The sequence below is a fragment of the Coloeus monedula genome (assembly GCF_965178545.1).
Source record: "Coloeus monedula genome assembly, chromosome: 16".
In the NCBI taxonomy this organism is placed as follows: Eukaryota; Metazoa; Chordata; class Aves; order Passeriformes; family Corvidae; genus Coloeus; species Coloeus monedula.
The window spans coordinates 15,801,955-15,817,603 of NC_138796.1; the positions used below are offsets into that span (position 1 = coordinate 15,801,955).

A 15,649-nucleotide genomic window follows, 5' to 3' on the forward strand; every position below is an offset into this window, starting at 1 on the left:
CCCCACGGTGGGCTCAGTCAGGGGGTTCATACCTCAGGTGTTATTTCCTGCTGCATTCCACCACTGGTCCACGTTCCACCATTGGCACACCAAGCTCACTCCTGCTTCACACTAAGCTTTGGGCACACCAAGCTCACTCCTGCTTCACACTAAGCTTTGGTGGAGCTCCACTCCAGCTCTTCATACGATGAGCAGTTGCCTTCCAGATCCGCTTTGCTCCTTTCTCGCACACAGTGGCTGGTGTTCCATGGCTCACTGGGATGGGCTTTGAAAAACATCTTTACATGTGAGGTGTTCTGTGGGACAAGAACCAGGTCCCTACTGCCCCCACCTCGCCTGCCTCTGCTACCCCTTGCTGGGCACCTTCCCCAGGCAAACCCTGGCTTCAGCCCACCTGATGGGAAAGGCTTCAGTCCACCTTACACCTCTTTTAAGGAAACGGTGCCTGCTTGAGGTGTAGAATGTACACAAGGGATGGGATACACAGGTACATACACTGAATACACAGCCCTGTGCCACAAATTAACTCCTGCACTCATTAACTTGTGAACGCCTGTTCTGCAGTCCCAAGGTCCATTCTGAGTAATTTTCTGGTGTCTTTTATGCGAAAACACTCGGCCCCAGAAGGCAGCGCTGGGGGCACGGCCTGAGGGGATCCCGAGGCTGCGCTGGCCCCCGGAGCAGCCTGACCTCCTGTGACCCTGCCCGGCGGAGAGCCCGCGGGCCGCGGGACCGCAAGCCCCGGTGCCCCCTCGGAGGCCCCATGCGCCCTCATAGCCCCGGTGTCCCTTCAGAGCGCCGATGTCCCCTCACAGCCCCGGTATTCCCTCACAGCCCCGGTGTTCATTCAGAAGCCCTGGTGCTCACTCAGAAGCCCCTATGTTCCCTTCAGATCCCGATGTCCCCTCACAGCCCCGGTGTTCACTCAGAAGCCCCCGTGTTCCCTTCAGATCCCGATGTCCCCTCACAGCCCCGGTGTTCACTCAGAAGCCCCCGTGTTCCCTTCAGATCCCGATGTTCCCTCACAGCCCCGGGGTCTCCTTAGACATCCCCTATCCCCTCAGACCCGCGGCGCCCCACAGCAGCCCCGCTGCCCTGCCAGGCCGAGGCGCCGCGCGGGCGGGCGCATGCGCGGTGGTGCGGGCGGGCCCGGGGTGCCATGTCGGGCTGGAGGGCGCGCGGGCGGCGCGGGACGGGGGCAGGGACACCGAGCCTGGAGCGGCCGCGGGCGGAGGTGTCCGGCGGCTCCCCGAGGTGCCGGGGGCGGCGGGAGCGGGGCGGTGGAAGCGGGGCGGCGGGCGGACGCTGACGCTATCCGTGTCCCGCAGGCCCAGCCGGTTCTGCCCGCAGTGCGGGCTCGCCGTGGAGCCCGCGTTTCGCTTTTGCCCGGCCTGCGGCGGGAGGCTGCCCGCGCTGCCCGAGGAGCACACCGAGCCCGCAGCGCCGGCTCCGAGCCCGCCGCCGGCCCCCAGCCCCGTCGCCTCCCCCTCCCCGCGGGCGGCCGCGGTCCGGCTGGGGCCCCGCTCGCCCCGCAAGCCCCGGCCCGGCCCGGCCCGGCCGCTCCCGGCGGACACGGTGCTGACGGACCAGGGCGGGCGGCGGTGGAGGCTGGTGCGGCTGCTGGAGCAGGACGGCCGAGGGCTGGTGTACGAAGGTGCTGTGGGGCCCGGGGCGGGCGGGGGCCAGGAGGCGAGGGGGGCGTGTCCGGCTCTGGGTTCGGCGGCGGCTGTGGGAGCATCCCGAAACCCCCAGAGCCCGCGGAGTGGGTGACGCTGCCGTGTCCGCCGGCCTGGCAGTGACCCACAGGCTCGCAGGATCCGGCATTCATACAATTCATACAATATACTGAGCTGGAAGGGACCCACAAGTACCCTGGAGTCCAGCCCCTGGCCCTGCACACACACCCCAACAGCCCCACCCTGGGCATCCCTGGCAGCGCTGTCCAAACACTCCTGGAGCTCTGGCAGCCTCGGGGCCGTGCCCGTTGCCTGGGGAGCCTGGGCAGTGCCCAGCACCCTCTGGGGGAAGAACCTTTCCCTGAGATCCAACCTAAACCTTCCCTGGCACAGCTCCAGCTGGGAGCTGCCCTCACTGGGCATCTGCCTGCCAGCCACTCTGCCACCAGCACAGTATCAAGCCGAGGCCAGGCTGCTCTGTTACCATGAAGTGTGCATCGTTGGGGCCACACTTCCTCTTTCTGTTCTTTAAGATCAAAAAACTATTTGGTGGTAATGTACAGGAGTTCCTGTGCTGTAAGGGGTGTCACTACCCACTAAATGTCAATTCTCAGCCTGTTTTGGGGCCAAAGAAATCAACTACACCACATAGGCTGCTTCTCAGCCATTTAGTGAGTGCTGATCTTTTCAGTCTGTTTGTAAACTTCCAAAGGGGAGTTTTTGATCTTCTTCTCTCTTGTTAATTTGGAAACTGCCCAAGAGGAATTTTCTCCATTACCAAGTTTTGCCTGATATTTGGTTTTACTTTCTTTTTCATTATTCAAGCTTGTTGCATAATAAAGCCTGAGCATCCACCTATGTGTTTTAAAAGACGTGATAAAAAGGAAAATCAATAGTGAAGGGTGCTTTTATAGAAATAGGTTTTAGGTGATGAGCTGCAGGTAACCTGTGGATAGCACTTGGTCTTAGAGCAAGAGAAGAGGAACTGCCCTGAGGCCAAGTCATGGGTGCAAATCCTTTTGGAGAAGGGAGGCCACATACAACTCTAACATCCATACAGAGCAGAGGGACTTGGCATCTCTCACAGATTTGTCAAAACCATGGAGTGAGCTGGATGGAATGCTCAGCAAATAAATTTGGGGATGCCTTTGAGGTTCTACTAATGATCTATTCTTTATATACCCCTCAAAGCACCCCCATACTGTAGCCATGCCCTGATGCTTCTGTGACTTAAGCAGAACTGCACTCACAGCATGTCAGGGTGCTGAGCCCCTGGAACAAGGTAAGAACTATTTTGTAGTGATCTGGGAAGGCGCTGTCACAGAGGTTGCTTTGCAAAGCTCAAGGGAAAGAAGCAGAGGATGAGTAAATCCAGCTGCACAGGCTGCACTCAATGATTCAAAATCTTTTTTTGATGCTCCTGTAACCACATCTGTTCCATCCTTCCACAGCGCAGTCAGCATCTGGAACCTGTCCTCAAAAGCAAAGCTACTCCCTCAAACTTGTGAGTTTTGATCTGTTTGGGTAAGGAATAGTGCATAGAGTACTGTGTGTGGACCTGTTTGGCTGAGAGTATCTGAAGAATTTGGAGAGAATGGTCAGAGAGGCCCCTGCTAGGGAGCTGGATACAACCCCCTGATGGTATTGTGCTGGGATTTCAGTACCAGTTGGCTTTTCTGTTAAAGGTATGAAGAAAATGGATACAAGGACTAAAAAAACCCCAAAGCCTTAATCACAGAAGGTTGCTGCTTTGATTGACCAGGCTCAGGAACCTGCAGGAGTGAACTTGGTGGTGTGAGGTGGATACCTTTATTCAGGAATATCAGACCAACTTTTCTCCTCTCTGGCAGGTGTGCACACACCCTGCTGAAGTCTGGGGAAACTGGAGAGGTTGGAATTTGGTGCTGTGCTGAGGCTGTGTGAGAGCCAGCATGGAGACGCTGTGTGAAGTCAGAGCACACTCTGAAATCAAATAGGAATTATAGTTGGAGTTCTGAGCCAGCTTTCCAGGCACTTGTCAATACCTTGGGTTCTCCAGAAATGTGTTATTTCCAGTGGTGTGGTGGGAATTCAGTCAATTGATTTTCAGTAGCTCACAAACCAGAGCTGAAAGACTGTTTTCTTGTCTGCTGTGGCTCTTGGGGGTTGCTGGTCTGTAGGAGGGCCAGTGCTGACTTACGGCTCTGTGGGGCTCTTGCAGGCACTCAGATAATCCCTCTGCCTTTTGTCAGAGGAGACATGTAAGAGGATGGAGAAGGAATACGGTGTTGATGAGAAAAATCTGCTAAGTGCCACAAAACTAAAACCAGTAGGTGGGAAAGTGTAATCACTTCTGTAGGCAACACTCCCAGCTTCTCTGTTTTGCACCTTTTGGCTGCTCGGTGGTCTGCTGAGCACTGTGGAGTGTGATATGGCACGTGAGAGCATTTTGGCTCTGGGGTTTGATGGCCCACATGGGCTCACAGGCAGGATGCAGAGTGAAATACCCTCTGGGACGTGGTCTCTGTTGTCAGGAGCCTGCTGTTCCTCCAGCTACCTTTGATACCAGTTTTGTATCAAACCAGGTAGAACAGAACACTGCTGCTTTCTCCCATGCATGATAGCTGGTGTTCTGAGTTAGTGTGGAATGAGTGTGTAGGCACAGCCATACTGAGTGTAAACTGTGTGTAGTCGAGGTCACTCAATGACAGCAATATCTCAAATGTTACAAAGGCAGACTTTTTTCTCTCACTTTCTCACAGCTAGAATAGATATTACAGCTCTCTGTTGAGACTTGCCTCAATAGTTTGTAGAAATACCCTCATCCCTGCTGTGGCTGAGAAGATCATGTCTGGCTCCCTTTAACGTAAGAGCTCTGGGACCAGAGCTCTCTCCATGCTGTGCCTGGGCTGCACTGCCTGGCTGTTGTTAACCCTCAGACAGCTGTAAATGGGCTGCTGGAAAGGCCCAGCCTGAGATGGCCCCTCCCCTGCTCTGTGCTGATGCTCAGAGTTTATGTGGTTGTTAGGGGCAGCATTAAATAGGGAACCAAGATACCTGAGCTCTGTTCTCAGCTCTGTTAGTTGATGTTTGCTTTCCTTAAAATGAGTAGTGAATGTTTTGTAGAAATCTTACCCAAGTTTCCCTTTCCAGCAGGATGTGTGTGGCTGAAGTAACGCTCCTCCTTCCTGTTCCCTTTAGGATATCAAAGATGGGAGGATCTACAATGAACAGAATTTCTTCCAGCGAGCTGCCAAGGCAGGCACAGGTTGGTGCTTCTTGGGAGGGCAAGGACTAAGGATAACTGGCATTCCTCTCTCAACAGTTACGTGAATCTCTTGGAAGGCCAGGCTAGGATAAATTAATCCCCTGCTCAGTTAGTGCCAGAGTGCTGAGGAGTTCAGTCAGTGCCAGTTCTCCCAGCAGTCTGTGTGCTGTAGGACAGTGCAGTATGAGCACAGCTTTCTCACCCTCCTCACTCTGTCTTGATGTGTCTGGGAGCTGTCCAGCTCTGCAGCCTGACTCACCTTGGCTCACTCTCCTGTCCCTCTTCCATGGGTGGTTCTGTCAGCTGCTCTCTGGTATCAACTCCATTGACCCCAAAACCTGAGCAAGAGCAAAGCTGCCCAGAGAATGTGGGCAGGGGGGATGGAGGAATTTATGTCAAATCTACACTTCTAGAAGAACTGTAAAAATCTGCTTGTCCATCCCCCTCTCTCTCCCCCCTCTCCTTGTTTTCCCTAGCCCTGTAGCAATCCCATGCCTTAGCCTGCTCTGGTATTCCCAGAATCTTCCCCGTTCTATTCCTGCTCTACAGTGCTGTATGCACTGACATGCCAATACTCCCCCACATCAGACTGGAATTCTGGGGACAGAGTCAGCATGAGAAGCTTCCCACTGTCAGCTGTCCAGGGCAGAGCAGACCTTCAGAGGAGGAGCATCCCTAACTCCTTCCTCCTGGAGCTCCTCAGCAGCATCTGCTGCACTGTCCTCTTCTCTCCCCTTGTAGTGGAGAAGTGGAAGAGGTGGCATTCCGTGCCGCTGCTGGGCATCCCCAATTGCGTTGGCTTTGGACTGCATGCAGACAGCTACAGGTGAGATGACTGAGCTCTTGGGCTGCCTGAGCATCTCTGGCTTTCCCTCTCCTCTGCTTGCTGTCTGCTAGTCCTTTTGTCATTGTCCCCTGGGCTCCTGACCTTAGGTACTGCTCTTATCATTTATTAAATGCTTTGCCTCTCATTACTTTGTTTCCTTCAGTCCTTGCGTTGCTGGTGAAGTTACTGCTTTTGCTGCTCAGGACAGGAGACACCTTATTCTGGTCCTTGACACTTAACACAAAGGGGAGACTCAAGCTGTGTGTCTGCAGCACATGATGAGCACATCTGTCTCCTTTATAAGAAGTTTTCTCTTACCAAAAGTCAAGAAGTGTTTGTCCAGGTCAGCTTGGAGTCGAAGTGGGGTCCAGTGGATCACTTGACAAGTGTCACAGGGTCTCCAAACCAGGCAGCTACTGCCATGTGCAAAGCCCTTTTCTCCTGCAGGTTTTTGGTGTTCTCTGACTTGGGGCGATCTCTTCAGTTGGTCCTGAGTGATGGCCTGCACCTGCTGAGGGAGAAGGCAGCTTTTCAGATTGCAATTCGTGTGGTATGTGGACAACCAATCCTTCCCAAGAGACTTTTTCAGAAAATACTTCTAACTTCCTTCTGGATCTCCCAGAGGTGTTTTAAAGCTCCTCCAGGGGCTTGGGTGGGGTGTCTTAAGTAGCATCTTTCAAGCCTCCTGTAAACTTCAGTAGCATCCTTTCAGCACTGTGTCACCTTGAAGGAATTTGGGATAAGAAGAATGACTAAGACCTGACCTTTGAACTTGAAGGCTGTGAGATGTGGTGTTTTTAGTGCTCTTCCCCATGGCTGCAGGGAGCTGGGGAAGGTCCAGCTCAGTGATAACCAGGGTGCTGCAGGAGCCTGCATGGATCTGATATGCCTCCCCTGTTTATTCCCAGCTAGACTGCCTGGAGTACATTCATGAGAATGAGTATGTGCATGGGGACATCACTGCTGAGAACATCTATTTGAACCCAGCAGACCTCACACAGGTAGGGAACAGGAGCAGTGCTGCCAGAGAAGGGCACTGGAGGTGGGATTGTGATAGGGGATAAGGGAGCCCCCAGGTCCCTGCCTTGGGCAGCCAGCAGAGCAGGCTGGGCAGTGCTCAGGCAGGGGCTGTGGGGCAGCACTGGGGGCTGCACCTCACTCAGGTGGGTGCTCTGTGCTGGCCTGCAGGTGACCCTTGCTGGCTATGGCTTCGCGTTCCGGTACTGCCCCGGGGGGAAGCACGTGGCTCGGCGCGAGGGCAGCAGGACCCCTCACGAGGGCACGGTGGAGTTCATCAGCCTGGACAGCCACAAGGGCGCAGGTGGGTCGGGGTTTGTGACACGTGCTGGAGCTGTTCCTGTGGTGGTGCCCTGGAGCTGGGGCTCCTCGCTGGTGTTGCTGGTACTGCTGCTTTCCAGGCATTCACATGCACCAGGAACTGCATTCCTGTTTGGGCTGTTCACTCCTGCCTCCTGATGGCTGCTGTGTTGGGACTTGCCAGGTCACTCAGTGACTGCAGCAGGGATGTTCCTGCTCCATCTGGAGCCTTGGCTGCTGGAGGCGTGTGGGGAATAGAAAACAGCCCTTCGTGTTAGCTTAGCAGGGATCTGTTTCAAGCCGGACTGGATCCCTGCCCAAAACAGATTTGCAGCAGGCTGTGCTCTGACCTTGAAGCAATGAGAGCTGGAAGGGCATTTAAATCATAGAATCACTTTGGTTGGAAAAGACCTTTTAAGATCATTGAGTCCAGCTGTAAACCCAGCACTGCCAAGGTCACCACTAACCCAACTTTCCAAGTGCCACATCTACATGACTTTTAAATCCCTTCAGGGATGGGGACTTCACACTACCCTGGGCAGCCTGTGCCAAATTCCATCCTTCTGGCTGGGATGTGACTGCTCTTTCACAGTGTTCAGGAAATCTTCCCTCAGAGGCTGGGAGGTGATTCCTAAACTATTTGAGTTAGCAGGCTCCCAGGAGTATTGATATCCCAGAGCACATCCTCATGAAGCTCTTGGATTTCTTTACTTCTGCCCCTTCATGAGTGACATGTGAATGTCTCATGCTTCCCATCAGGACCATCTCGACGGAGTGACTTGGAATCTCTGGGCTACTGTCTTCTGAAATGGCTCTGTGGCATTTTGCCTTGGTCTGATGAGCTGGACAAAGTAGGAGCTGTGGTGGAACAGAAGGAAAGGTAGGAGAAGTCATCTACTCTTTTGGGAAATGCTTAGCAGAAAGCAGCAAGGGGGGGTTTGTGACTGAAATCCCCTGGTCATGATACGCTGTTGGGCTGTGGTACATCCTGCAGCCAAGGCTGAGCCTGGCCCCAGGGTGTTTGGTGAACCCCAAGTTCTGCTTCATCCAGAACATGGCCATCTGAATTCAGCCTTCTGGGGATTTTTTTTGTCCCTGTTGTCAAAGCCAGGTGCTCAGGCACCTGGTCCATTACTTCTCACCTGACAGGACTCTGTGCTGACTATTCCAGGTACAGACAGGATGTGAGATGCCTTCTCCGACTGTGCTTCAGGCAGAGATCCATTCCAGGTATGGGCTTGCTTTCAGTGGCAATGGAACTCAGGGATGGAGGACTGACTGTGCCTGAAGCCAGAACTTTCTCTGCTGGGCTGCTGGTCCAGAGTGGCTTCTAATGGTGATGGTGACCAAGCATGAATTATCTGGCAGGCTGGGAACAAATCCCTTGTTCTCTCATACAGGAGAACAAGGGCTGCTTCCCATGATCTGCTTTCATGAACCTTGCTGAAGGGACAGGTGTGCTGGTGGGTTTAGAAATGCAGCATCTGGGGCTAGAGGTCACTTCCCCATCCCATTTTGTTGCCCAGAGAAGCTGTGGCTGCCCCATGCCTGAAGTGTCCAAGGCCAGGTTGGACAGGCTTGGAGCAACCTGGGCTAGTGGAAGGTGTCCCTGCCCATGGCAGGGGGTGGAAGGAGATGGGCTTCAAGGTCCCTTCCAACCCAAGCCAGCTGGTGATTCTATTTTATTCTGTGATTCTGTCTTTGAGCTTCATATTAGCTGTGGTTTGGTTTTCCTCTCTGTGCAGCTGCCTGGGAGGGTGGGTGAGCTGGCCGTAGGACAAGCAGCCTGAAATGGCCATTTGGCAGCTGGAGTTTCTGTGCTGCTCCACTGTGAGTCTCTTTGCAGATGGCCTGGAGAGCTACCTGGAGCAGGTGATGGCACTGGAGTACGAGGAGAAGCCTGACTACACGGCCCTGCGGCAGCTCTTTGGGAAGGCACTGGAAAAGATGAAAGCTTCAGCTTATGACTCTGTGGATGTCCGAGTAGTGCCCTAGGTGAGTGCTGGGAGCTGCTGCGTGTGCCCTGTGCTGCCACAGGCAGGTGAGGGCAGAGCAGGCGGGGCTGTGACATCGCTCCAGCGGAGACCAACCTGCTCCTCCTCTCATTCCCTATTGAAACCAGTCCAGTGCTACACAAAGCCAGGCTATGTTTCCTCAAGTTTTTCTGGAAATACTTGCTCATGAAGGAATACAACAAGGGTTATTAAAGGCTGAAGGGGGCTGCAGGGCTGGGGAGGTGATGCAAACTCATGCCATCTTGGTAATTTTTTTTTTTAAATCTGAAGCTCTGGGCTGTACTTTTTGCTTTTCTCTCTCAGAAAGCAGCCTGTAGTTCTGGTTTTAGTGTCTCAGCCCTGAGGCAGTGGTGGTTCTCAAGCCCAGGTGCTGTTTTAGCCATGAGGCACCTCCAAGAGTGAGGCTTGATACAGAACCAGATACGATTTTAGTGCAGGGCTGCATCAGCCAAGGCTCTGCATCCAGCAGCAGGAACACAGAGCCAACTCTTCACCTCATTTCCTCTTTGTGGGAAGGAGTTTAAACTGATTCATCTTCCCCTTCTCTGCTTTTATTTTTTCAGATCAAGAAAACTTGCACAAGAAGAGTTCAGAGCTTCCTGCAGTGAGGCCTTTCCCAGATATATTTTAACTTTTACTAGTTTTAGAATGAGAGAGGTTTTTATAAGCGTTTTCTTCCCATGTTAATGTGACCCAGTGCTGAAGTCTGAGCTGCTGCTGTACCAAGTTGATGTGAGGACACTCCTGCATGGCAGCTCAGGGGAAGCAGTAGCTGGAGAACTGCAGTGGAGCCACCGTGAGCCAGGAAACTGAATCAGGGATTTTCTTTTTTGAACGAGAGTGGCAGTACATGGTTTTGTAATAAACTTTGTGGACAAGTACCCAAGGCTGCTGTTGGCTATTTGGCACATTCAAGGCCTTTCTGGGGCTCCTGTAGGGTTGTGAGGGTGGTTTGAGCCCTGTGCTCCCTTGTGAGATTTGTGTAAATAGCCTTCAGGCAGTGCCACTGCAACTTAACCATTAGAACTCAGCTCAGGGCTAAACCCTGACCTCATCCCAGCAGTTCTCCAAGCCTCAGGCCAGGGAATGAGGGGAAGGAAGACCGGGACCCATCTCTAATAACAAAATGATTTATAAAAAAACAGACAGTAAACACTCACTACACTGTGTGTATCTGAACAGTTGCCAATGCCACAGTAACTTCTAAAGAGTCCTGGAGTCCAGTTCCAGTGTTAACTTCAGTGACATCTTTTTGAAGTCTTGTACCTTGGTATTCCAATGTTCACTATGTGTTAAGGCACAGAAGGACTTTTCAGGTGAGGAAAACATGGCAACAAGAGAAGAGGCAAATGAGGTTTAAACCATGTGAGAGGTAGGTGAGAGAGCAGCTCAGACCTGCAGTGAGCCTTCATTTACCTCTGGGGTTTTTCAATAAAAACCTTGTATCAGTGCAGCAAATGCCATAGACAAGAAGAGAAGGGAGCTGAGGGACACCTGGACAGAGTAAAAAGGCAGCACAACCTCAAAATAGGTCTTTCAAGTGGAAGAGTTCAAGCATAGTGTTACATTCAGGAACTTGAGAACCACTGTCAATTCATTTCATTCATAGTGCCAGGCCTCAGAGGAAGCAAGGGACAGGACAGTTCTTTTCTGTCACTAAGAGGGATGACAACTGGGCTATAAAGTTTTAGAGAAAGAGCAGAACCTTAGTTAGCAGAGGATGAGACAATAGGGGATATGTAAAAAGGCAGCTGTGAAGGGAGGAAATAGCCCAGATGTACAAGATAAACAAGGTTGAAGGGGAAGGGGGTTGTTCTTTTGGAGGTATTTACAATTATTCACTACCATCCCTGTATGACTGCAACAGAAATACAGTTTCCAGGAATCCTGGAAAAGTTAAAAGCATAAAGAAATCAGAGGCTTAAGAAGCCCAAGTTCAGCCTTTCTTCAGTGTGTTCTGCCATGTTTTTTCTCTTGACTTGCCTCCTGTGCAGGTAATGGGGCTGGCAGGGCTCCCTGTTCATGGCATTGCTGTGGGGCAGTGCTGAGGTAGGTTTGGGAGGAGCTCCAGGGCTGCCTTCAACAGAAGATGTAGGACTGGCAGTGTTGACAGAAGAGTAGCCCGAGCTCCCCTCTGGGTTGGGATTCCTTGGGGTGAGATATGCCCCTGGCAACTCCCCCTCCCTGTGGGGTGCCCTGGAGCCATCCCACTCCCCAGGCAGGCTGTCCTCATCACTGGAGTCTTGGGCACAGTGCTCTGCAGGGTCCAGGTACAGCACTGTCACATCCAGGATCCCACTGGGGCTGGTCACTGCAGGATGGGAGAAGAGAAACCCTAGTTTGTCCCAATCCAGCACCAAGTAGGCACTCAGCACAGAGCCAAGCAGAGAAAAGCCAAGCAAGAGTCAACCTTCTGTCTGCTCACACAGCATCTTTTCTTCCCTCAGACTATCTGAACAGGTACTAAGCTGTTAGAAAATGAGCAGCCAGGCCCAGGGTCAGCAAAACCCAACAGCTAATTAGTGTTTCTAAGACAGTGGCTCGTTCATCACATTTGGTGCACTGCAAACAGCCTGACTTTGAAATGCTGAGCAAATACAAAACCCGTCATCATGTTCTGAAGCAGTGCAGAGAAAGAACAGATAGATACCTCTGAGAGAGTTTAACAATTATAACCACGGGGGAAGGGGAAGAGTTTTTCCAACTGGTCTTCAGCTGAAAGTTCAGGCATCTGGTGCCTGAGAAACAGTTTTAAGCAAAAATGAAAAGACAAGTTTAATCTTCTTGGCTGCTTTTTCTAAGAATAAACTGCTCACCATCTCCTTCTCGCTCGCCTTCGCTTTCCTGATCACCTTCATAACCAGAGCAGGAATCTAAACTCCAGTCAAGGAAGTTGTCCAGCAGACTTTCTTCCTGGGAGGACAGCTCTGCTGTGGGTGTAGTCACAAAGCTGCCTCTGTCGTCCTGAATGCTGTCTTCCCTCCTTCTATAGCAAAAAACCCCAGAAATCACATGTTAAAAGCCAAGGCTTTTCTAGCTCTTTTAAACAGGTATGTCAAGATGGTGACAGGAAAATTTATTGTATTTAGGAATGAAACCTCAGGGTACCAGAGAGGAGGAAAGCCTCGGGCTGATCTTCAGAGCCACTGACAGCCATGAGTTACACTCACCTTTTAGCTCTCTTTCCAGAGGGAGAGCTGAGAAAAGTCTGAATTTCCACCACGTTCCTGTGCAAGGGACTGGGTGCTGGGTGCTCCTGTTTCACACCCAACAATGAACAGAGCTGGCTGTAACTCATAACCTAAAATATTAAATAAAGAAATAGATAAAAAAAAAAATCAAAGTGCCTACAAGAATTAGACCATGAGATTGTCATAAGAACTAAATAGCCAGAAGGAGGCTATTTATTTTGTAGGAGAAATCTGTCCCAGCAAGTTCTTCCCACAAGCACTCGAACATCAATTAAGAGTCCCTGCAACTCAAGTTTTAAACTGCCACTTTATTCACCCAGCCTGCCATGGGGCAGCAGCTCTGCTCTGGGTGTCAGGCAGCAGCAGATGCAGCCACAGCTCACCCACCTGTTCTTTGCCTATTTCTTCATAGCGCTCGTCTTCAAATCGCTGTTTCACTGCCATTAGGGACACCTGCCTATAGTCCTTTGGGACATCGTCGTGGAAGCTGCAAAGAAAGATTAAAACCCCCATCTTAGAACAGATTCTATGAAACAATATTAAGAAAACCTGCCAAGTTAGGTACTTTCCCTCTGTGCCCCTCAGTGCTGTGTAAGGCAGTTGGTGTTTCAGCAGCTTCATCAGGACACCTGGTGGCTTCTGAGCATGTGAGCATCTAATTCCTTTTCTGTCCCCATTTTTTGTGACCCAGGGCCAGACCAGCTGGCAGAAATAGAACAGCTGTCCCTGAAATGAATCTTAGTGCCTTGTGCAGGGGAGCAAGGCAGTTACCCAAAGGCCCCTCCTTCACTGGGAAGGGCTGATTGTACGGGTGCAGCACATCTGCAAGAACTGCAATCCAAGTAGTCATGTGCCCCCCCAAAGAGTCCCAAAACCATTACCACTTTTGGTGGAGGCTCAGCACACAGGGCAAGAGGTCTTCTTGAGAGAAACCAGTGCACTCAGACAGCTGGCTGGTCCAGGGGTGTGCTGGAGAAGAGAGTGCACATTCATGTATTGAATTACATATTCATAAAGTGCAGTAGTTCTGTAGTCAGACAGCTTTTTTTTTTTTAACAGGATAAGGATCATGATCTTTGCAAGCTTGTGCCTGTCCATAGTTTGTTCATGTTCACAACTGGCTTCAAGGATAAGTTTATTGCCAAACTGATGTTATACCTAAAGATAGAAATCTTCAGTGTCATTGAAACACAAAGCTTGCATCATCTGATGCTAATGCTCCAGTTCATCACTGCTATTAAGAGGTAAAATAGAATCAGAAAATCATGGACTGGTTTGAGTTGGAAGGGACTTCAAAGCCCATCTCATTCCACCCCCTGCCATGGGCAGGGACACCTTCCCCTAGCCCAGGCTGCTCCAAGCCCCATCCAACCTGGCCTTGGACACTGCCAGGGATCCAGGGGCAGCCCCAGCTCCCCCTGGAGCCAGGGCCTGCCCACCCTCCCAGGGAACAATTCCTTCCCAATATCCCATCCAACCCTGCCCTCTGGCACTGGGAAGCCGTTCCCCCTTGTCCTGTATCTCTAGGCCCTTGTAAGTAGACTCTGCCCATGTCTCCTGTCAGCTCCCTTCAGGTACTGGAAGGCCACAATTAGGTCATGCTGAAGCTTTTCTTCTCCAGGCTGAACAATCCCAATTCTCCCAGCTTTTCCTCACAGCAGAGCTGTTCCAGCCCTCTAGTCATCTTGGTTGCCCAATACAGCCAAACAGGCTGAACTCAGCTCTTCATTCTGAATTCTTATACCTGTCCTCCTCTTCTCCACTCTTCTCTCCACCTCCCCCAGCCAAGTGACTGGGACATCTTGCCTAAAGGCAAGCTAACACCCCAAAAAAATCTCCCTAGAAAGAGAAGGCAGACTGGCACACCATGCTGCAGCTCCACTTGAGAGGTAAGATGGCTTACCTTGCCCATGCAGCATCTTGGCCAGCAGCAGTGCAGCAGCAGCCAGCTGGGCTGGGGAATACACACTGAGGCTCGTGTTCAGGAGGGACAGCTCACAGATGAAGCTGTACAGGTGAAGAGTTCTTCTCTCCAGTGAGACGATGCTTGACAGAACTTCTTTGTAGTCCAAAATGGTGGGTATCTAGTGCAGAAAGGAGAACAGAGGTTGGAAATACAAGACCAGCACAAAGCATTTAGAACAGCTGTTTCCAGGTGCTGGGTTTTGTTTGTTTGGGGCTTTTTTGTTTAACTACTACATTGACATTGAAACATTCTCCAGTGAGAGAATAAATGGCTTCTTAAAATTGAAGTTTTAATCTCTAGAGAAGGCAGAGGTTTCTGTATCTGCATGCTCTGAGACATGCACAGGCTCCACAGCTGATTGAAAACACTGACAGAAACCCCCAACTCCTTAGATGAGAACTGCTACAGCCTGACTTGACTAGCAGCCCAATGGGGGGGGAAATATTACATCTACTTTCCAAACTCACCCTTATCTTTCCTTCTAAGGCAGAAATGATCTCACCCATCATTCTGACCAACTCTTCGTATTTGTAGGAGTTGTCTGTCAGCCACACAGCTTCCCGTATCGTCAGCATCTCTTTGCTGATGAAACTGCAATGTTAAATAACCAGTTAGCCCCAGCAGAAAGGGGATTTGTGCATTCATGGCAGATAATCCATCCACAATGACCAGAGTTAAATAACTTCACAAGTAGACCTGGTAGACCAGGAAAGAAAGCATTGCAGCTCTTTATTTCATTCTGTAAGATGGAACTACCTACTGGAACATTCCTAATCTGGAATGTTCTTCCTAATACAGAAGAAATTCTTGGCTGTGAGTGCTGAGGCCCTGGCACAGGGTGCCCAGAGAAGCTGTGGCTGCCCCTGGATCCCTGGAAGTGTCCAAGGCCAGGTTGGACATTGGGGTTTGGAGCAACCTGGGACAGTGGAAGGTGTCCCTGCCCATGGCAGAGGGGTGTAATGAGACAATCTTTAACTCAAACCAGTCTGTGATTCTGTGATCCTAATGCTTCATCTATGAAGCCTCTCCTAGGCTGAAATGCAAGGTATTAAGGAAATTAACACAGAAGGATAATCTTCCACCAGCCCTTGCAGTTCATCTGAGTGTAACAGGCTCAACTATGGATCACTGCTGCTGTTATTCCTTTCCAGCTTTCTCATGCCAATATGGTATCAAAGACTCCAGTTGCTGAAGGAATGCATTTAGAGCAATCCACAGCTATGATCATGTGTCTAAATAAGAAAAAAAACCTGCAAGGAACTACCTTTTTTGCCTCATCTAGAGTCTGTGTTTGTATGTAAACGCAGTTAAGCAGCAGTCAAAGTAGAGGGAAGTCAGAGAGTCTTTCCAGTATTACAAGCAAGGGATGGGGTTGGGGGAGAAGTTTGAGCTGCAGGAAAGAATCTGGATG

The 15,649-nt window shown here is 51.1% G+C and overlaps 2 protein-coding genes across 2 annotated transcripts in view; one reads left to right on the forward strand and one right to left on the reverse strand.

Moving 5' to 3' along the window:
- Window positions 1-1,159: 1,159 nt before the first annotated feature.
- On the forward strand, window positions 1,160-9,956 carry VRK3 (VRK serine/threonine kinase 3; the record flags this gene model as incomplete). Its single annotated transcript, XM_082292126.1, has 12 exons — window positions 1,160-1,254; window positions 1,329-1,654; window positions 3,128-3,180; window positions 4,857-4,923; window positions 5,665-5,749; window positions 6,197-6,299; window positions 6,658-6,750; window positions 6,938-7,070; window positions 7,826-7,946; window positions 8,238-8,296; window positions 8,913-9,061; window positions 9,645-9,956. 11 exons carry the CDS (start codon window positions 1,160-1,162, stop codon window positions 9,059-9,061), a joined length of 1,284 nt encoding a protein of 427 aa, XP_082148252.1. The 3' UTR covers window positions 9,645-9,956.
- Window positions 9,957-10,783: 827 nt separating this feature from the next.
- CCNF (cyclin F) overlaps window positions 10,784-15,649 on the reverse strand; it is a gene marked incomplete at its 5' end in the record, with an annotated part of 28,728 nt that continues 23,862 nt past the window's right edge. Inside the window, 7 exons of the mRNA XM_082292127.1 lie at window positions 10,784-11,392; window positions 11,898-12,067; window positions 12,252-12,382; window positions 12,660-12,759; window positions 13,154-13,241; window positions 14,176-14,356; window positions 14,706-14,829. Coding sequence (XP_082148253.1) covers window positions 10,995-11,392; window positions 11,898-12,067; window positions 12,252-12,382; window positions 12,660-12,759; window positions 13,154-13,241; window positions 14,176-14,356; window positions 14,706-14,829 — 1,192 coding nt within the window. The 3' untranslated portion in view covers window positions 10,784-10,994. The remainder of the gene's footprint in view (window positions 11,393-11,897; window positions 12,068-12,251; window positions 12,383-12,659; window positions 12,760-13,153; window positions 13,242-14,175; window positions 14,357-14,705; window positions 14,830-15,649) is intronic.